The following is a 20655-nucleotide window of genomic DNA, read 5'->3' on the forward strand; positions in this document are numbered from 1 at the left end:
ATCCAGGCAGCCTCTTCCCTAGGAAGATGGGAGCCTGGGAGCCCCATCACGGCCCCAGGCAGGCAGGCTGTCTGCACATATGTGCACACTCTCTCACACCTGCAACACATACCCATATGTGTGTGCCAGGCCTGGCTGTGGAGTAGGGAAAGGAACTCAGACACCATTCTCATTGGACAAGCTTAAAACACAACGTGGCTCATTTTTATTGTATCTCAGAAAAAAAAAAACATTCCCTTCAGAAGGAAAGGCAGTTAGATAGGGCCTCTACCTGGGCAGCTCTGAGCTCCCCAGGCTAACCCATGCTGGCCAGCCCCGACATCCTCCCCTGCGCCCACGCTCTGGCACGGCTCCATTACAACTTGCTGTCCTCGAAGGAGATGTGCATGGCAGCTCATGGCAGCGGGAGAGGGCTGCCTGGGTCTCCCTGGGCCAACTCCTGGTGCCAGGTTAGCAGCAGGGCTGAAACAGAGCCAGCAACCAGGGAGGGAAGATTAAAAGGGTTTCCTCACGCTTATATTTTCTCCTGGAAAAAATAGTCAAACGCCACCTCTGAGCACAGTAGCTCCTGAATCCTTGGAAAGTCTGGGGAGGGTGGTGTGTGTGTGGCAGGGGGGCCTTTTGGAACCACTCCCCAGCCTCAGGCCAGCCAACCTGCTCTGCCACAGCTGCTCTGCGGAGACAAGGTGGCACTTCTAGGTGCTTCTGGAGTTGGGGACCAGCCCTGGCCAGCCAAGATGCTCTCGTGCTGGGGCTCTGGCCTGATGCAGGGCCGCCCAGCATGAAACGTCCACTTCTTCGGACTCCAAACCCTTCCTTCTGGGCCTCATGCTGCTCCAGCCGGGGCTCCCTCCTCAGTCCAAAGTGGAAACCGGCCACGAGAAGGGTCTCCGGCACATGCACTCTTCTCTCAACGTGACTGGTTCCACCAACCAGGAAGAGAAAGATTTCCTTCCCTTAGGAAGGGGCAGACTCAGTGGATCATCAGGACACTCCTGCTCCATCCTGGGCTTGGGGACCCTCGAGGCCCAGGGACTCTGGGCGCTCTCCCTTGAGCTCCTGTCTGAGGAGCTCCACGTCTGGGAGGCCCATGTCCCGGTGGGACTCACGGGCACTCCCTCCACTCAACAGCCCCAGGGTGTAGCCATTGGGTCGCCGCTCAGGCTGGGGGGCACTGCCATTGGCCCACACCCCGGGAGGGTGGCCATTGAGGCGGAGGCTGATCTGCTCCGCGTCGCTGCTGTGAGCTGCCAGGGCCCGGGCACTGGTGCCACCTGCTTTGAAGGGCTCCCGCTGCCTCAGGATGTGGCTGCGAATGATCTTGCGGAAGGTCTGGCGGAACTCGCGGATGCGGTAGGCATAGATGAAGGGATTCACCACGGAATTGGTGTGGGAGAGGATGATGGTCAGGTACATGAGCCAGGGTGGGGCGTGGCTGCACTTGGGACAGAAGAAGGTGAAGCAGTTGATGATGTGCAGGGGCAGCCAGCAGAGGGCGAAGAGCCCCACGATGATGGCCAGCGACTTGGCAGCATGGACCTCCTTCTGCAGCGTGGACCGGGCTCGCTCCCCCGGCAGAGGCTGGCTCTCCATCTGCTTCAACTGTCGCCGGGCCGCCAGGAAGATCCGCAAGTAGACACCCAGCATGAGCAGCAGGGGCACCAGGACACAAGCAAAGAAGTTGTAGTACACCATGTAGTTCATGGGGACCACGTCCTCAAAGAGACAGGCCACCTGGCCCACCCTGCAGCCCTGCGAGTGGTTTCTGCCCTCCTGCTGACTGCAGTTGTTCCAGCCTAGCATGGGAGTCAGGCCGATGGCAAACGATAGCACCCAGCAGACTGCAATGATGCCCTTGGCCCTCGTGCCTGTCACCAAGCCATTGTACCTGGGGAGAGGAGACCAGCATCAGAGGCCTGGGAAACCAGGGCTAGGAAGGGCCAAGAGTCAGAAACCCAGAGCAGCAACCTGTACCTCATCCACTGGCTTTGAGGTCTTGGACCAGTCACTTCCTGCCTCCTAGCCTCAGTATCCTCTTCTGTTCAGGGGAGGGCCAAGCCTGGGCTTTTCTCACAGGAGGTAACAGGAGAGCAGGCACCCTGGAAAGGGAGACCACTGCACGGACATCCAGATGATTTTTGAATAGTATTACAAGTAGTCTTGGGACTTAATTAGTTTGGTTTGAAGGAATTAATAAGTGATTCTGGGGGTGCGAGGAGGGGAGAAGTTATAACCTCCATGTTGATCTCAGTCGATGCTACAGTGGGTGTCCCTTTATTTAGAGTGGGAACGGGTCAGGAGGGTACTCGCTGGCTGGGAACCAAACCAGCCAGATCAAACCTGTAGGTGGTTCACATCTCTCGTGCTTATGCTCTTCCTTCCCCACTTGACTTAGGGTCTCCAGAAGCCCCTAAGGAGAGGTGGTACAGGTGGGAAAAGGAGGGGTGGAGGTCCCGGGCCAAATGAGGTACCCTCTCTCCCTTCCAAATTCACCCACAGCCCTCTGGAGAGAGATGAGATCAGTATGTCTTAACATTTATATAAGCCTTAACATTCAAGAGGAAAGAGTTGCATGAGATTCTAAGGTCCAGAGAGGAGTAGTCGTCTGCCCCAAATCACTCAGTACTCTAGAGCACCAGACTCAGTTCCAGACTCGGGGAGTGGCCTGATCTGCTGGCTCAGAAGCTGACCTCAGGCCAACAAAAAAGGGTGGTATAGGTTTTATTAAAAGAAAGGGCAATCAAAAAATCATCTCCCTGACTGAGGAAGGTGACCTCAGTTATCTCTGAGGGATGACTTTGCATTTAACGGTTTTGATTCCGGCAACACCAGACTGCCTTCCTCTGTACCTAGTAAACCCTGCCCATCCTTTCTTTCTTTTTTTTTTTTTTTTGCGGTATGCGGGCCTCTCACTGTTGTGGCCTCTCCCGTTGCGGAGCACAGGCTGTGGACGCGCAGGCTCAGCGGCCGTGGCTCCCGGGCCCAGCCGCTCCGCGGCATATGGGATCTTCCCGGAACAGGGCACGAACCCGTGTCTCCTGCATCGGCAGGCGGACTCTCAACCATTGCGCCACCAGGGAAGCCCTGCCCATCCTTTCTAAGTTCAGGTTAGATAGATCTCAGAGAAGTTACTACCCAAGCTCAACTAATCCCTACCCAATCTGGGCTCCCAAGGCTGGGGGCCCCTTGGATCCCTATATCCATCGCTGCATTACCATCACTGAGACAGGACATAGTAGGTGTCAAGGAAAAACATGCTTAATTCCAGAGCTGGAAGTATCCATAGAAACTAGTCCATGGGGTAGCAAACACAGGGGCCTAGAGGTTACAAACGTGTGAGGCAGGCAGGCTGGTGGGTATTTATCAGCTGCTGTGCAGGAGGCAGCTGATACCACTCAGCCACCCCCCTCCCCCACCCCCACTATGCAAACTTGCCCAGTGCTGCCAGATCTCAGGAGGGTCTGGGAGCTGATTTTTCTGGGTAAAATCTCCCATGGTTTAAATTTTGTCAACTGATTCAAATTAAGGGGAAAAAAAACCACGGTGGCCTCTGACCTCTAGTCTATTCCAACCCTCTCGTTTTATAGGTGGAGAAACTGAGCCCCAAGGAGAGGAATGGACTTGCCTGGACATTCCAGGAATCCAGAGGCAACTCGGGCCAAGGTAACTTCCTCATTTCTGAACCCAAACAGTAACCTAGCAGAACTGTTCTCCCGAGCTCTGCGGCCCCATTCACTGGGGGCTTGGGTGCCTGCAGCAGGAAGAGGGTCATGGACTTGCCCATTTCTGTCAAGCCACAGAGAGCCTATACTGCCCTATTTCCTGTTCTGGAGCTTCAAACGTGAGGTCACAGGTTTGTTTTTTTTTTCCATTTATTACTTATATAGCACTTGCTCTGTGCCAGGCACTGTTTTTAGTACTCTACACATAGTAATTTAATATGATCTGATTGAATAAGAGGCTATTTTAATTTTTAAAATATTTATGTATTTGGCTGCACTGGGTCTTAGTTGCGGCATGCGGCATCTTCATTGTGGCATGCAGGCTCTTAGTTGTGGCATGTGGGACCTAGTTCCCTGACCAGGGATTGAACCTGGGCCCCCTGCATTGTGAGCTCGGAGTCTTAACCGCTGGGCACCAGGGAAGTCCCAGGAGGCTATTTTAATGTTGATATTTTTCTGAAGAAAAGGATATTCCCTCTGGGTTCTAGCGATGGTGCATTCTTGTTTAGCCATGTTGTCACTCTGCCTCTCTGAGCCTCAGTTTCCCTATCTGTAAAATGGGACTAAGAATCTGGGGCTTGTGAGCACTGTCCCATGAGGGCAGATTGTAGAATTGTTGGGTGAAAATTATAGGGAGATGGATTGTGGCTCAGGGTAAATGAGCTATTCACAGGAGAAATGGACTGCCTCAGGCAGTGGTGAAGCTCCTGTCACTTGAGGCAGTCAAGCAGAAGCAAGCAGTAATAGGGATGGTGTAGAAGATCCTGGAGGCCACCTGCTTTGGGGATTTTCAAATTGTTCTCCAGCAGTAACGCTTCTCACCTGCATTCCCAGGCAATCACAGAATTGGAGCTACCGAGGAAGAGAGGAAGCTTAATAATATTCACTGAATGAATGAACTGGGGGGGAAGCCAGGGCCCAGCCTGAAGGCTTCTGGGGACATGGTTTGAAAATTCCTGTTTTGTCCACTTGTCTACATTTAGATGAGGAAACCCAGGAGAGGAAGTCTGCCACTGTATTCTGAAAAGAAAGCCCCTCCTGTCCTGGGGACAGAAACAGAAACACATTGATAGCACTTGTCTCTGTGTGCAAAGGATATCTGGAAGGATTCCCAACACTGCCTTCCAGGAAGGGAGCTGAGGTGGGGCAAGGGGGACAGTTCTTTACCATATATGCTTTTGTTCTTTTTTGATGTTGTAATACATGCAGGTATTATTTATTTTAAAAAGATACCAAACAGATTAATTTTGTTATTCGAAAGAAAGCCTCTTAGGCTGAGAGCCCTGGACCCAGGCTCCCAGGGGACTGGATCAACATTAGGGCCCAGATGGAACCATGGCCAAGCCACAGCCTGGCCCAGCAGCATCTCCCATCGCCTGAGCTGTGTCTGTGGCTAAGGCAGTCACATCTTGCCCTCCTGGGCCTCAGACATAGACTGCCTGCCTGGTGGAGGGGGTGCCAAGGCCATCCAGGGTCATGCTCTTCTGTTCTGGGGAGCCCAGAAGTGTCATAGGAAGCTGGTGCCAGAACCACAGCCCCCGTGTTTAGAGGTGTTTCTGCATCCCTGTGTCCTCCAGCTCACAGGCTGCCCCTTCCTGGGGGCTCCCCATTACTTACATTGGGGGCTTACCCTATGATCCAATAGTACCCCCCACAATTCAGGTCAGGGCTTCCCGTGCATTTGCCCTTCAGTCAGGAGAAGGTGGAGCTTTCCTAAGTTGTCCAAAGGAGCCACTGACCTACAGCTAAAACCCAAACTCCCTCCCAAGCATGGGAAGGCCTGAGCCAGCCTCACAGCCTCCCTGTAGGTCTGTGCTCCTCTCTGTCACCTCTCCCTGGCCCAGAGCCCACATGCTTATTCCTTCCCTGTGGCTTTTGTCCAGGCTTGGCCCTCTTCTGTTACCCCTCCCCCCACACTCGCCAATGCCCATTCCAACGCATCCCCAGCAACCCATGGCGTCACCTCCTGCAGGGAGTCCTCTCTCCCAATCCTGCCCTCTTAGAAGCCAGGGTACTCAGGTTTTGTTCCCTGGGGCAGTTCACCACACAGGACTCTGTTGCCCCATAAGAAAGCCTGTTTCCCGAAGGGAGAGGGCAGTCAGAAGGGGCTAAAGTGAGAGATGGGAGACAAGGGGTGTGGAATTCCCCTGGGAAAAGAAAGCCTTTGTCACCCTGGGAATTCTGTCCTCTGGGGACACGGAGAGCTCCCATCCCTGCCTCTGTCCAGGCCCTGCCCGAGCCCAGTAGGGTCCGTGCACTTGGGAAGGAGCACATAAGCTTTTTCTGAAACTGAATTCTTTAAAAAAAAAAAAAAAGAAAAAAGTTAATGGTGAACGGTGCAGGCCTGGAGCTAGTAGGCATCCAGAGCATCGGTCAGAGGCTAGACTTCAGGTTAGCCAAATGGACTTACTGAGTGGATCAGGAAACAGCACACAGGAGAGACTGGATTCCAGCTGGAAGGGGACAGAGGAAGGGGGGCAGGAATGGGCACCCTGAGCCAGGCAGCAGTCCCAGAGCTGCCCCGGGTTACTATCTGCCTCCATCTAGTCCCCACTCATGCCCAGCTTGCTCTCAGGAGCCCCACACGGACAACTTTACACACCTCATTCTCCCAGCCCTCGCCAGCCCAGTACCCTTGAGGAAGAGGAAAGTGGAGGGACCCAAGGGGACCTGGAGCAGGGTGAAGGGCCCCGGAGTCCCTGCGTCCGGAGACACTTTTCCTTCTCTGGCTCTGGCCTCCCCATGAGTAACAGGAGGGTCATAACATCCGCCCGGCCACAATGCCAGCCGAGGAGATCAAAGGAGATGCTGAGCCAACATCCTCTGGCAAACGTGGTGCTCTCTGCCCCAAAGGGGGTTGAGCATCATCACCACCGTCATCCCATTGGCTCCCTGACCCAAGACAGCCAGGCTGACCCTTCTAAGCCCTATCAAGTGGAGCTCAAATGGCCAAGGTCTGGGTGGAACTAGGTCCTGCTCTGGAAGACTGTGGGAGTTGGGCAGGCAGATGGGGTTGGGAGGGGGGGCCAGGTCCATGGCTCTGAACCTCCAGCAGCTTCAGAAAGACCTGAATCTCCACCCCACCCTGCCATCCTTCCTCAGGGACCTATCGCTCCAGTCCACTCACTGGGCCCTCAGCACACCTTTGTGAGCTCAGAGGGATAGAGACTTGGCCCCTTTTATAGATGAAAAATGGGCCCAGAGAGAGGCAGCTGACTTTCCACAGTCACACAGCATGTCCCATCCTCTTGCATCAGGGAGAATGGGACTTTTGACTCTTGAAAAACAGAGACAAGAAAAAGAAGCCAAGGAAGGCCCTTTAGATTGAGACCAGCAGCCCTGATCTCTCCCTCGAATCCACTGCTCCTTGAATCAGGGAAGAAATTGAGAACGACACCTCTGCTCCCCACTGAACATTCCGCCAGGGCCGGCCCGGCCCAGCCCACACTGGCCTGGCCCCAAAGTGGACACCAGTCAGTCAGCCTGGGAGCCCTTAGGCCTCTGTGTCCTGGTCGAGCCTGGACTCTGGCTCTGCCCGTTTAGGCTGGTCCTCTATTAGGACCAGCCAGAGTCCCCTTTTCTTTTGACAAGGGTCCTAGGCTGTCCCGAGACAAAGTATTCTGGGAGGGCCACACGGGGCCCAGGCTCCTTCCTTCATTTAAGCAGCATGATGAGGGTGTCTGCTTTTCCCTTAGAGCCCAGGTGGCCCAGGTTCTGGGAGACAGGGGCCACCCTATGACCAGCTCCCAAAAGACTGAAGTCACCGAGGGTGGCAGTCATGTTTCTTCCTAGGCCCAATCCTAACTGCTACCAACTCATTGGGTAGCCCTGGGGGCTGACTCCCTTCTCTGAGCCTCATTTTTCCATCCATAAGATGAGAGGAAATGACCTCTAAGGGTGCCCCTGGGTTTGACACTCTATATTTCCATTTGCTCATTGAGCCTGTTCCCTGTCCTGGCTGGAGCACCCTCAGCCCAGCGTGGGGCTGGTGGGACTACTGTGGTTCAGAGAGTTCGCCACTGGATGGGGGCACACCATCCTCTGAGACCTCCCTCAGGGCCTGCAGCCATCTAGGCTGTGGAACCCAGCTCCAGGGTGGAGGGGCGAGGAGGTAGGGCAGAAGGCCCCCAGGCCGGCCCCCAGGCGGGGAGGGACACACTTTCTAGCCCTGTCCATGGGTCGGTGGTGGTAGGTGGAGGCTGCCTTTAAGTGAACTCAGCCTCAGGGAAAGTCTTTGTTTACACAATACATGGCTGAAGTCATTTCACAAAAGCTTCACCATAAAAACCCCCATCCGCCAGCCAGCCCCCGTCCCCCATGAACACTTGGTGACTGAGCAGCACAGAATTTGCATAGAGGTCCAAGTGACTCACGAAGGCATTTGACCAAGTCACTTCCCCTCTCTGGGTCATTTTCCTAATGTGCAAGCTGCAGGCCGGCCTGGAGGAGCTGGAGGAAGGCAGGCGGGTAGGTGGGCGGGCTTCTAGCTCTCAGGTCCTGTGGTTTCCCGTGGTGCCCACCCTGCCCCACTGTCATGCTGTGTGAAGAACGGCCCAGATGCACCCACCCAGGCCTGGGCTGCACACATCTGCCAACAGCCAAAACACAGCAGCCTCACCCATGTAGCCCAGGGGAGCCTGGGAAGGACCAGCCTGCCCTGTGCCCACAGGGATCAGCTGGTGTGGCACAAGTGCTGGCCACGTGCCAAGCCCTGGGCAGCCCCAGACTGAGCCCCATGGCCCTGTCCTCAGCTCAACACACTGACTGACCCCAGACCAAATCCTGACCCCAAGTTCACCCTGACCCCTGGTTCACCCTGATCCTGGCACAGACAAGACCCTGACACAGGGAGCTTTTTCACAGATGCGGCCCCCAGCATGAGGTGTACCAGGCAAGAGAACGTGGCTCACCGGAGTGGGATGCGGATGGCGATGTAGCGGTCAATGGCGATGGCCAGGAGGCTGAAGATGGAACTCTGCGTGAGGACTAGCACGAAGCAGGCGAAGAAGAGGCAGCTGTGGCAGGCGGCACAGAACCCCGTGCTGATGGTTATGGCAAAAGGGATGGCAAGGACCCCCACGGCGATGTCGGCCGCCGCCAGGGACACCACAAAGTAGTTGGTGACATTCTGCAGATTGCTGTTCAGCCACACAGCCCAGCACACTAGCACGTTGCCCAGGATGGCCAGCACGGCAATGGCCAGCTCCACCATGATGTACACCGAGGAGCCCATGTTGGGCACAGCTGCAGATGGGCAGGGTCAGCAAGGACGCAGGCCAGGCCAGCTCACGGTCCATAGCTGCAGCACAGCTGGCCTGCCCAGGCCCTGAGCCCCTTCACAGGAGCCAGGAGCGTCCCTGCCGTTGGGGGGGGCCTCCCCAAGGGCTTTTCACAGCCAACTCCGAGTCTTCGGAAAACAGGCCCTCTCCAGGGGCTCTGGCGGCATCTTGGCTCAGCTTAGCTTCAGAGTTCCTGTGGCACCTGCCAAGGGAGAAGCCGCGTGAGGAGGTGGACCACTGGCAGGGGCACAGCTGAAGATTCCCAGGGGCAGCCCTCAGCCCCCGGCTCCCCAACGCCCTCCCCACAGGCCAGGCATCAGCCTGAGGACGACCTACCGTGCCCTGCCTCTCCCACCTGAAACAGAGGGCCAGGGATCAACCCCAGTCTGTTTTTCTTCCAGAGGAGCCGAGAACTTTCAGAGTTGAGTCACTTGTGTTGGCCCCCAGGCTCAGCTTCTCAGGCCTTCTGTGGCAGCTCTGCCAGTTTCCTGGATCCCTGAGCTCACCACTACCCCACGACCCTCCCTCCCAGAAAGGCCTCCTTAACCCCTGGATCTCCCAGGGTCACCCACCTTCTCTCTCAGCCAGCTTCAGTCTGCTCCATCCCCCTGAGAGCGCTCCCCGGGGACTACCAGCACCTACCTATGCTGCCCGCATAAGGAACAGGCCCAGAGACCCCAGAGCTCTGATCTGGGAGGATCTGGTGGCCCTCTGGTCCTGTCTCCCACTGCTGGCAGGTAAGCCCTCTTGCCCTCACTGGAGGTGCTGCACAGGGTGTTGGAGCAGGCACAAAGGGAGCCCGCCCCTCAGCAACCCCCGCCAGCTGACTGCACATCTGGGAGGGGCGGCCGCCTCGCCTCCCCCCTCACTCCCTCCTCCCACACCTGCTCCCCAGCCTGCTTCTCAGCCTGGCTGGTGCGCTCAGCCAGGCTTGCCTGGGGACTGCGGGCAACAATGTTTTTCCTTTCTGGGCCTCAGTTTCCCCACTGATACAGTGGGGAGGTTAGACCCCAATAGCCTCTGGGGGCCATTTCAGCTCTCATCCATGATTCTAGGAGAAGGGAGTGAACACATTTGAAAGGGCTCCCCCAGTCAAAATGTCATAGAAATGTAAAGAATTAGTGACACCCAGTAGAAGCAGAAGTCTTAGTCTCTCCAGCCCAAACCCCCAGGGATCCCCCTTGAGCTTGTGAAACAGTCTCCATCGCCCCTGCCAGTCCAGGGGCCTCTCCCCATCACCTCTACCTCCCCCTTGTCACACTCACTTGTGCTGCCCAGCAGTGTCCTCCATGCCAAATCCACCCCCTCCTGCAGTCCTGAGCTCTCATGGTCCAGGTGCACATGGATAGTGGCTGCTGCCTGCCTGGGAACAAGAAGCCTGAAGCTGCCTTTCAGGCTCACACGTGGGCTCGGGGTTGCATCCTCCCTCTCTCTTCCAGGATACGAGGGATCAAGAGGACTGGCAACCTTGGGAGAAGTTTGCTTATTGTCCCTACCTGTATTCCAAGGGCCAGGCTCCCCCCACCCTGTCCAGGAGGTGATTTAGAGCTGCAATAGATGACCCCAAGTTTCATTCTAACTCCAATCTACCTCAGGTGGCAGGAGCTGGGTGGGCACGGAGAGGTACACCAGAGAGGCGTCCCCCATGCCCACTGGGAGGCTTGGAGGGGAGTGCCCAGCCCCAGGAAGCCGGAGAGAGAAGAGGAGGCCGAGCTCCTGAGAACCCAAGGGGTTCCTGCAGCCCACGGCTTCTCCCAGGCCTGGCAGGAGCCTGCCTCCAAGGGGCCATGGACAAGTCCCACCGAGCCCCTATTGTGCACAGGGCACTTGCCAGCCAGCTACTTACAAAGCATGTCACTGGCGGAGGTGGGGCAGACCAAGTCTCCTGGTGCCAACTCTGGCCACACAGTGTCCCTTGGTGCTCCCGGCCTGCAGCCCAGAGTAGCATTCACCTGGGGCACCCTGACTGCAGAGGCTATGTGTCCAGTGTCTCGTCCTTGTTCTGCAGGAGTGAAGTGACAGCCCCAGAGCTGCCTCCCATCTGGGGGCCTCCCAGGTTCAGCACCACCAGCAGCGGGCCACTGTCCAGTCAGGCCCAGCAAGCCCCAGGGACCCTGCCTCCTACCACCAGTGAGCCTCCCATCCACCTTCCTGGCCTCCTGACAACCCCCTGCCATCCTTCTTACCCTGGCCTCAGCCTCTCCTGGGGAATCTGCATTGACAGAGACACAGCCTCTGCCAGTCCAACCAGCCCAGGCTAGAAACCTGACTTGGCCCTAGGCCATCATCCAGATTCAGAGGGTCCTGCCCAGGGTCAGATAAGGTGGGGCTACCAGTGATCCACCTGACCCAGATAAGTACCATGTTTTTGTGGAGCTGAACGTGGGCTGTCTGGCCCCACCGCCTGGAGCCCTACTGATGGAGTCACATCATTAGCATCTGCCCTGGATGTTGGGCTGACTCCATGTGGGCTGGGATGCCCAGCATGGAAGAGTGGGGACCCTAACCCAAGCCCTCTGTCTGGTGAGGTTCTCCTGGCAGACTCGGGACCCCTAAATCCTTGGGGTTTCCCCATCACCTTCTGTACTGTGGGCGCTCAGGCCTCACAGCACCTGGTACCAGCACCCTTCCTGACTAAGCTGAAGGCACCTTCCTACTGTCCAGCAGGCCTGGGGTGCCTTCCCAGTCTCACTGGATACAACAGACCCTCCAGCCCAGGTCAGCCCTGCAAGGAGCCAGACACACCCCTGCCAGCTGGGTCTGGAAGGCTGCCTCCCTGCACACTGGGTTCCCCATCTGCCTTCTACAGCTTTCCTGCAGGCCCTTCAGCAGCTGCCAGCACATCCTAAGTTGAAGTTTGCGTGGCCACACAGGCAACCTGGCTATCTGCCAGACTAGAATCTCCCAGCCCCAAGCAGAGCACATCAGTGGAGCCCAGGGCACCGCGGGGTGAGCAGGGCACGGAGGTAGCTGGGAGGAGGTTGGAGCTTCCCAGCTGTCAGACTGCAAATCAGCCCAGGGTTGGGGGTGCCCTAACTTGGGGCCTTTGCCAGAGTTTTGTAGTAAAATGCTCCCATGATGGCCTGTTTTTGTTTGTTTGTTTGTTTTGCTGTACGCGGGCCTCTCACTGCTGTGGCCTCTCCCGTTGCGGGGCACAGGCTCTGGACGCGCAGGCTTAGCGGCCATGGCTCACGGGCCCAGCCGCTCCGCGGCATGTGGCATCTTCCCAGACCGGGGCACGAACCTGCGTCCCCTGCATCGGCAGGCGGACTGTCAACCACTGCGCCACCAGGGAAGCCCCATGATGGCCTCTTTTAAGGTACTAATGAGTCACTGACAGGAACTGGGAATCGACGTACACAGTCAGCTGGGGAAAACCAGGCTCCAGCCACCACTGAGCCACCAAGCCCTGTGCTCTCCCAGGGCCCACCTGCCTGGACTCCACTCCAGACCCTCTACAATAGTTTGTATGGCCTGCTTGGGAGCTCAGGAAATGAGGGTGCAGAGGCCTGTGGGTCATCTGTGTTCTCACTGGCCGGCCCCATGAACTTCACTCTACAGATGAGGAAGCTAAGGCTCAAAGAGGCTAATGCCCTCCCAGCTTTACCATGAGCATAAAAGGGTGGAACAGAGCTGGGGGAATGCCCATGAAAAACAGCAGCAGGAAGATTTCCTAGGGCCTCCTGGCCCCTCTCTGCTTTCCTCCCTTCAGAGGCCTCCTAGAGCAAGAGTGACAGGAAGGTTGGAGGCCCAGGGGGAGGGGGCTGGGGGCGGGGCCAGGATCTGGCAATTTCCTGTTCCTCTCTGTTGGCTCTAATTAATCCTTGAGTCATCTGTTGCTAGCCAAGAGGGGAAATGAAATATTAATAATGTAATATTTCCTTGTGATTGTCCCTTATTGGGGACAGGGCAGAGGGCAGAAGCCATCCCATACAGATCAGAGTTACATGCTGGGGAAGGTGCATGATAAGCCTCAAAAGGACAACCCCACAGGATTCCCCAGCAGTTAGACTCGAAACTGCTGCTGCTTCCCGCCTTTCTCCTTACCCTCACCAGCTTGGCCACTTTAATTAAAACTCCATTTAATCAAAACCCGCACATTTCCTTGCTCCTTGTACATCAGACTAGCAAGGCTTTCTGTACACGTGCCCACATGGTGGCTGTACCCCGCAGAGCCTGGTGGATAGAAGTGCCCGCCAACTTCCAAGCAGGACCCTGCACACCTGCTCCTGAGTGCAGCTAAGGGCAATGTACCAAGGCCAGCCTAGCGCCTTGGGCCTGTTGCAGCCACACTGGGCCTGTTCCTGGGCTCCAGAATCCCAGCCTGAGAATCCTCCACTACTTTCTCACAGCAGATGTTTCCAAGTACCCCCAGCTGCTACAGCACAGGGAGCTTTGTGCCACCTGCTGCTGAGTCTGACCCCAACAGGCCCTGAGCCCACAGTGGGGGGCCTTAAGGCAGAGTTGTCCCAGGAGACTGTCCTGAGAGCTGGCTACTACCCAGGTGTGCAGGTCACTCCCCACTTCCAAGACCTCAGCTCCCACTAAGATGAGCCTGCAAACCACAACTTCAAAGCACAGGAGGAAAATTAAGGGTAAGAAAGAAGCAACACAGCCAAAATATGGAGATTAATTCATTCCAGAAGAGATGAAGATAATATAGTAATCTAATAATGATTTTCAAAGACATTTAGGATCTTCAAAGAGATAAAGGAGTAGTATCCATAAACAAGAATGAGAATTATTGGCAGAACCAAAACAAGAACAGGCAAATATGAACAAGAAATAATATAAAAATCCTGGAAATGAAAAACAGAAGGATTGAGGTGAACACAATTGATGTGTTGTCATGTGCATACAGTTTGAGGAGACAGTTGGGTATCTGAAGACCGCACTGTGGAATTCTCACCCAAACCTCAGAGCAGGTAGTTGAAAGAAATGGAAGGTAGACTGAGCAGCAGCACCTCAGTGGGAAGGGAACTCAGTGGGAGAGTGGAGAGGTCAACAAGCAAAGGAGAAATAGCTGGACAGGCAGCTCAGCTCTGCTCCAACCACAAGCCCTCCAGTGGCCTTTAGAGTGTCCCAGGCCTGGGCACAAGCCTCCCAAACCCCAGGACCCTGTCACCGGCCAGGCCCCTCTCCGAACCCATCAATGAGATCAGGGCCATCTCCAGTGTTGCCTGGAGGTGAGCATCCACTGTGTCATGGCACCTCTTCCCTCCCTCTCTCCCTCCCTGCAGGGCTGCTAGCAGCTCCAACTTCAGGAACCTTGTGAGGGCTGGGCCCCAGGTACCCTGGCAGGCACCAGTGGTGTCCCTTCCCCCACGGCCCCTGGGGTGTGCAGCTGCTGCTTTCAGATCCTGGGGGCAGGATGTGGGCAGGACTGGGGCTGAGAGCCTGTTCCCTGCACTGAGCCCAGCCCCCAGAGCAGCCTCCACATCAGCAGCGCCTGGAGCCGCAGGGCCTTTCGCCCTGCTGGGGGCCCAGAATCCCCCTTCCACCCCCTCGTGTCCAGGCCAGATGCCAGAGAGGCCACAGGCCCTGCCTCTTCCCAGCCTGACGTGGCCACTCACCCCCATGGGCTGCCTCACCTGACTCCCGTCTCCAAGGGGCCACTCCACACACAAAGTGCTACGTGCCCACCCTGTGTTGCAAGGAACCCAGATGGGGTCCCACTCCTGCTCCATCCCATACTCCCTGAGACCCTGAGCAAGAGGCTTCCCCTCTGCACTGTGGCCCCTCTGGTACAGCAGGCCACAGTGAGACAACCTCCTCACCCACATGGCTCAGCACCCACACCTCTTGAGTGAATCTTCTACTGGCGGGACGACAGGCACTACCATGCCTGAAGAGGTCAAGATGGGGGGCGGCTTTCTAAATGGCCCTGAGACGTAGACCCTAGTGGGCCCAGGGTGGGGCCCTGACAGAAGGCTGGCCTGCTGAAGGGGCAGTGCCAGGTGCACAGCCTCAGGAGCTCCCAGAGGGTGGGTATGCTGAGGGTGGGAGGCAGGCAGACCCACTTCTGGGGTCCCTGGGATGAAGATGTGATGATGCAGCCCTGGAGGCTGAAAGGAGAGAGCAAGAGGGTGAGCCAGACCAACTCCAGCACGGCCCTGCCACTGCTCCCTGGTCACTCAGTGGCCTCTGGCACCCGGCTTACAGTTTGCAGAGGCCAGTGAGGGGCCAGAGGTGAACGCCCTGTGACAGATGGGTAGACACATACCAGCCCTGGGGGCCTCTGGGCAGAAACCACTACCCTGACAGCAGGGAGGCACCAGAGTGGCACTGACTGCCTCTCCATGGCGCACCAAGGCAGCCTTTCTTCCAGGTGACAGCTGGGCTGATGCGAGCAGCAACAGAGGTGGGAACCGCAGAAAGACCCTGCCCAGCAACTTCTGAAACAGGCTTGTCCTATGGAAGGGGTTGTGGGCCAGAGGAGTCTGGAAGGGCTCTCAGAGGAGGGGGCGTTCATGCTGGATTTGAAGGGTCAGGGGAGAGAGGAAAGGAGATTCCAGGCAAAGGCAACAGTCTGTGCAAGGCCCAGAGGCATGCCAGAGAAGGCCTGCGGGGGTCCTGGAGAGCTGAAGCCTCCTGCCTCCCCTCCCCCATCTCCCCCATCCCCAATCCTGCTCCCCCAGCTAGAGTGAGGGTAGCTGAGCTTCTCCAGTCCCCATCAGGAGTCAGGATCCCATGGCTTCCACACTCTAGGGGCCCCTTGCATGATTCTGTGGGCAAGGGCTGGGGGACCTCTGCCACTAAACTGCTCCTTTCCACCACCCAGAGCTCCCAGCCCTGTCCAGGAGGTGAGCTGTCTCTTGGGAGGGCTCCCTGCATCCCAGCTCTGAACTCCTGCCATTCCTCACTTCCCTTCCCCCAACTGGGCCCAGCACAGACTTCCAGGGGCCCACCCTTAGCACCGCACTCCCACTGCTCCCTTCAGCCTCCAGACCATGGGGCAAACCCTCCCTTCTGTGGCCGCCAACATTTCCCAGGCCCAGATCCTTCCCTAGGGGCCAGAGCTCATCCTTTTGTCAACTTAGCACCTGACACCAGTGATCTCCTCAGGGTCCCCTGACACACACACCAAAACAACTTCTCAGCCCATCCTTCAAGCCCTTGCCTTCCCTCTGGCTGTGCTCGCCTTGGCTCTCATGTATACACATCTTTCAGCAGACAAGACTGACCCCCACAAGACACTTGGGGTGGCAGTTCCAGCTCGCTCAGAGTCAGGTGGCTCAGGAGTCAGGCAGGTTAAATGGGAGCAGGAGTTGCTGATGGATTTCAGGTCACTGCTGAGGGCCACCAGGAGCTGTGGTCCTACACAGCAGACCCAGAGGCCCTACATTTTGCAGGGTGTGATGCCAGGTGCTTGCTCCCAATCCAACTCCAGTCCACATGTCCCTCGGCCAACAGCGATCTCTTGTGGTGTCCGCCCCAACCCCATAAGGCTAACAGCCTCCCTCCCAGGTTCCCCAGCTCAAGCACAGATCCCAATCTGTCCCCCACAACCAATGCCTGTCTCTCATTTACTCTCCACCACAGCCCTCGTTAAGCATTGCTTGCACCATCATGCTTGTTTTACAGATGAGAAGGCAGGTTTGCTGGGGCAATGACTGGCCCAGGGCTGCTCAGAAAGTGAATCAAGACTAGAACCCAGGTTTGGGTGTGGAAGTCTCTGGTCCGTTGGGTTGCCCCTGAAGCCAGCCATTGCCCTCTTAGGCTGTGGATTCCTGGGGGCAGGACCAGTGTGTGGTCAGAGACCTGCACTTCCTAGGCCAGTGTGAGGAAGGCAACACACACGTCCACCAAAACCCACCTGGCCCAAAGCCTGTCTCCTGCCAGCCATGTCTGGGCTGCCCTCAGCCTCCCTGAGGCAATGAACAGAGAAGCCAGCTTAGCCCAGAATCTGGTCTGCAATGAGGGGATAGGGAGGGAGGGGCAGTGGCCCAAGAGACACCAGGACCTGGGAGAGCCAGGGAAACCCTAAAGGGCAAGGGTAGAGCAAGGAGGTGTGGACAAGCCTCAGCGAGGAGCTCCCCCCATGGACCAGAACCTGGGAGGGGGCCTGGCCCATAGGGCAGAGCCTTTCCAGCCCACCCAAGGCATCTAGGACCAGACCCCGCAGGACTAAGGAGGCAGCCCCTGATGCCACACAGCCTCCCTAGCCCACTGTGCTCCCAAGAACTCTCCATCATGGGCCCCAGGGCCAGGACACGCAGGGGCAGCCCTAGTGGCATAGAGGTGACATGGAGTGTCTTCTAAGGGTGCAGAGGCTGGGAGTCTACGGAAGCTGGATAGCAGAGGCCAAGGAGAGGACAGCCTGAGCTCCAGGTGGGAAAGGAGCACAGGCCTGTGGGTTGAAGCGGGCCTGGGTGCCGCCTGAGATGGGGAGGGAGAACCGGCACAAGGGGCCGCCCTAGTCCTCCCCCAGGGGTCAGCTCCAGTCCAGAGAAAAGGGGGTGGGGACTTCTCTCTTCTCTTTTCTCCCCTGCGGAGCCCTCGGCCTCCGCCTTCCTCCCATTGTACAGTCGGGGAAATTGAAGTCTAAAGCGCGGTGGCCGCGCCCGCAACGCAGACATCTCTGCTCCGCTGGCCCCGGCCCCTCCTTGATCCCCTGGGCATACCGCGCCAAGGCCCTCGAGGGCCGCCACCATTCCCGCAATTCCTATGTCGGCTCAGGGCAGCCCGGCGGACGGCCAGGACAGTCCGAGGCGCGCCCCCAACCCCGGCCTCTCCTGGGACCCCTAAGTCCGGTTCCCGCCACCAGTGCCCACCGGACGCGCCCGCGCTCGGCCGGCGTTCGACTCCCCCTTTCTCGCTGCGCCCCAGGCGCTCGGACGCCGTCTGCTCACCCAGCATCCCGGGAACACCTGGACGTTCGGCAGCTCCACCTGTGGAAGTTCTCGTCTGCGGGGTCCGGCCCGCCCTGCTCAGGCCGGCCTCTGTGCCTCGAGCCCAGCCAGGCCAGGGCGCGCCCCGAGGGCTCATTGAGTACCCCGGCGGCCCGTGGCCCGGGACGCACCGGCGAGGTTCCCGCCCCTGCCGCTGGGGCCGCGCTCTTTCGCCCCTTCCCCTCCCCGCTTACCCTGCGCACCTTCCGGTCCATTTCAGGGTGGCCCAGAGGGTCTGTGCACCGTCCCCCGACCGGGCTTAGGGCGACAGCCGCACTCGAGGCGCGCCTGCACCCGCTGTTCCCGCTGCCTCCGCGGGCAGGGCTCGGACCCCGGCCCACGAACTCGCTCTCAGGTCGGCGGGAAGAGACGGAGCGGCGGGGCACCTGAGGAGGGGACCCGTGCCTCCCGCCCTCCCAGTCCAGCAGCCTCCGACGGCCCCACGCTGCCCGGCCGCCCGCCCGGGACCCTGGGGACCCCGGACGCGGGACCCCACTGACCTGCTGCTAGCGCGCCGGCTCCCGCCGTCTCGGCGGCCGCTGGGTCTCCAGCTCCGGCCGCGCCGCCCGCGGGCGCCCCCTGCAGGGCGGATTCCAGACCCGCGCGGTTCTCGCTCCGCCCCGCCGCGTGGGGAAACCGAGGCCAGGTGGCCCCGCCAGGGCGGCCAGCCCACAAGTCCGGCTGATGCCCGCCTCCCGCTCCGGCGCGCCCTCCCAGCTCTCGCGTCCGTTCAGGCCACTTCCCTCCGGACCACACCCCCTCCCCTTCGATGATTCTCTCACCCCTGGGGCCCAGAGCCGCACTCGCTCCCCTCCTCCAAGAAGCCCCAGGCTGCCCCTGCCGCTTGGGTCCTCCCGGAGCCCTGCTGTCCCTCGTCATCGAAGCTGAGCGGGTCGGTACCCCTGTGTCATCCCGGGAAGCGTCCTGCGCCTGCTTCTCCTCAAATCTTTCCATGGATCCCCAGTTCCTGAAGGAGAAAATTCGGCCTCACACCGGGGACCTCGGGGACACGCCTGCCAGTCCGGTCCACAGCCTTGCTCTCCCTCCCTAAGTCTGGTCCTGCGCTGGTGGGGGTGGAGGGCTGATACCTCAGCTCAAAGATGCCTCTAAGAAGTCAGCCCCAATTCCAGTGGTCCCTCCAAGAACTCCTCAGCTCTGGTGCCTGGTCAGGTCCTTCCCCCTCCCCAACTGCTCTGAGCAAAGAGAGAAGGAGTCACCTTCTGCATCCCTGACTAACCTGGAATCTCAGACCCTTGCGCTGGGATTTCATCTTCCTCCCACCCCACAGATCCATGTTGTGGTGATTCCAAATTGGAAACGACCTCACATCCATCCAGCCCCAGTCCAGCCACACAAGGGGACTCCCTTCAGACCCTTGAATCTGGACAGAAGTGGAGTAACCCCAGTCTTGTGCACAGCAGGACGAGCTGCTCAGAGGCCAGGGTGTTGGTGGCCAAGGGTTTGCAGGAACCTTGCATTCTCAAACCTCCTGGGACCAGCAGGGTCACGGTGGGGTGGGGTGGGGCAGAGAGGGGGTGTTGCTGGCCCCCAGGGTGGAGGCCAGTGGGAGCAGAGGCCGGAGGGAAGGGCGGGTGGGAATTGGGAGCCTGCACAGGCACTTGGCCAGCTCCTCCATCCCAGGAGCAGAGCCCAAGGTACCAGCCTCCACTGCCTGGCAGCCTCCCCAGCTTGTTGCCGGCCCCATTCAGCCAGCTTGGATCCCCTGCTCCCCGTTTCCCCTGATGTCCAGTGGGCCCCTGTCTCCAGGCACAGGGAGGCAGAAAAGGGCATGCTGGGAGGGGCTGGGACTCCAACATGAGAGAAAAACCTGAGACCTCATGGGAAGAGGCACGTGAGAATGTTCAAATTGGGAACCTCCCCGTCCTGATTTCCAACCTTGTCAGCTGCCTTGCCCCCACCCCCCAGTCCAGGCTGTGGTCCAGCCCCAGCTAGCTCTGCCGTCCTCCTCCGCACTCACCTCCACTGAGGGGAATCAAGACCTCTGCTGGGGTTGCCTTGGTTGCCTCACCTGTAAAATGGGACTATCGCCTTCCTGCCCTGCCTCGTCCTTAGCTGTGCCAGTCAGACGATGAGGAACCTGGGGAGGTGCTGTCCCACTGGGGGACCCTCCCCCCAGGCCCTTGGCTTCCCTCCCTTGCTTCTGGGCCATTACATGGGACAAACTCCTACAGCTGGGACAAAACCCTCCTGCCAACATCTGTTGGGCCCGTATTCACTCAAGTCCTCACTCAACAGACATGCAGGGAACAGCTTGAGAGCCACCTGGGGCCCAGAGAGGACTATGGGGGTTCATAGGGCAGAGACCAACACTCAGCCAGTACTGGGGTCACTCTCATCCCCTAGTCCCCAGCATGGGTCCCCATGAAGCTCTCCCCTGCCATTTCCATTCTGGGGCCCAATGGCCTTCCTGCCGAGACCTCCCCAGGTGTGGCCTGGCCATGCACACACCTGCCCCCACACTGGCTACATCCAGTGCCCAGGGGCTGAAGGCTTCATTTCTGTAGCTGGCCCTCAGGGCCAGGGTGCCAAAGCCCTTAGAGTTCACTCGTGGGGCCCAGTGGGAAGCCCCTCCTTGGTGTGGGTGCCCCAGGCCTAGGGTGGTCAGCAGGGCCTGGCTTGGCTCCAGACCTGGAGCCAGCTCCCTAGGCCCTGGAACCCACATGACTTTGAAGCAGCATGGTCTCCAGCCTTGCTCTACAGCAGCCCCTGTTAAGAAATGGGAGGGGTCGGGGGGGGGGGGGG

The 20655-nt window shown here is 58.4% G+C and overlaps 1 protein-coding gene across 1 annotated transcript; it reads right to left on the minus strand.

Annotated features, from left to right (window-relative positions):
- Nucleotides 1-902: 902 nt before the first annotated feature.
- Nucleotides 903-9203, minus strand: ADORA2A (adenosine A2a receptor). Its single transcript, XM_007451039.1, has 2 exons — nucleotides 8633-9203; nucleotides 903-1888 (listed from the first exon to the last, which is right to left on the minus strand). The coding sequence occupies exons 1-2, from the start codon at nucleotides 8953-8955 to the stop codon at nucleotides 985-987; spliced, it is 1227 nt and encodes a 408-aa protein (XP_007451101.1). The 5' UTR covers nucleotides 8956-9203; the 3' UTR covers nucleotides 903-984.
- Nucleotides 9204-20655: the final 11452 nt, after the last annotated feature.

The sequence above is a fragment of the Lipotes vexillifer genome, unplaced genomic scaffold (assembly GCF_000442215.2).
Source record: "Lipotes vexillifer unplaced genomic scaffold, Lipotes_vexillifer_v1.1 scaffold1783, whole genome shotgun sequence".
NCBI classification, from domain to species: Eukaryota; Metazoa; Chordata; class Mammalia; order Artiodactyla; family Lipotidae; genus Lipotes; species Lipotes vexillifer.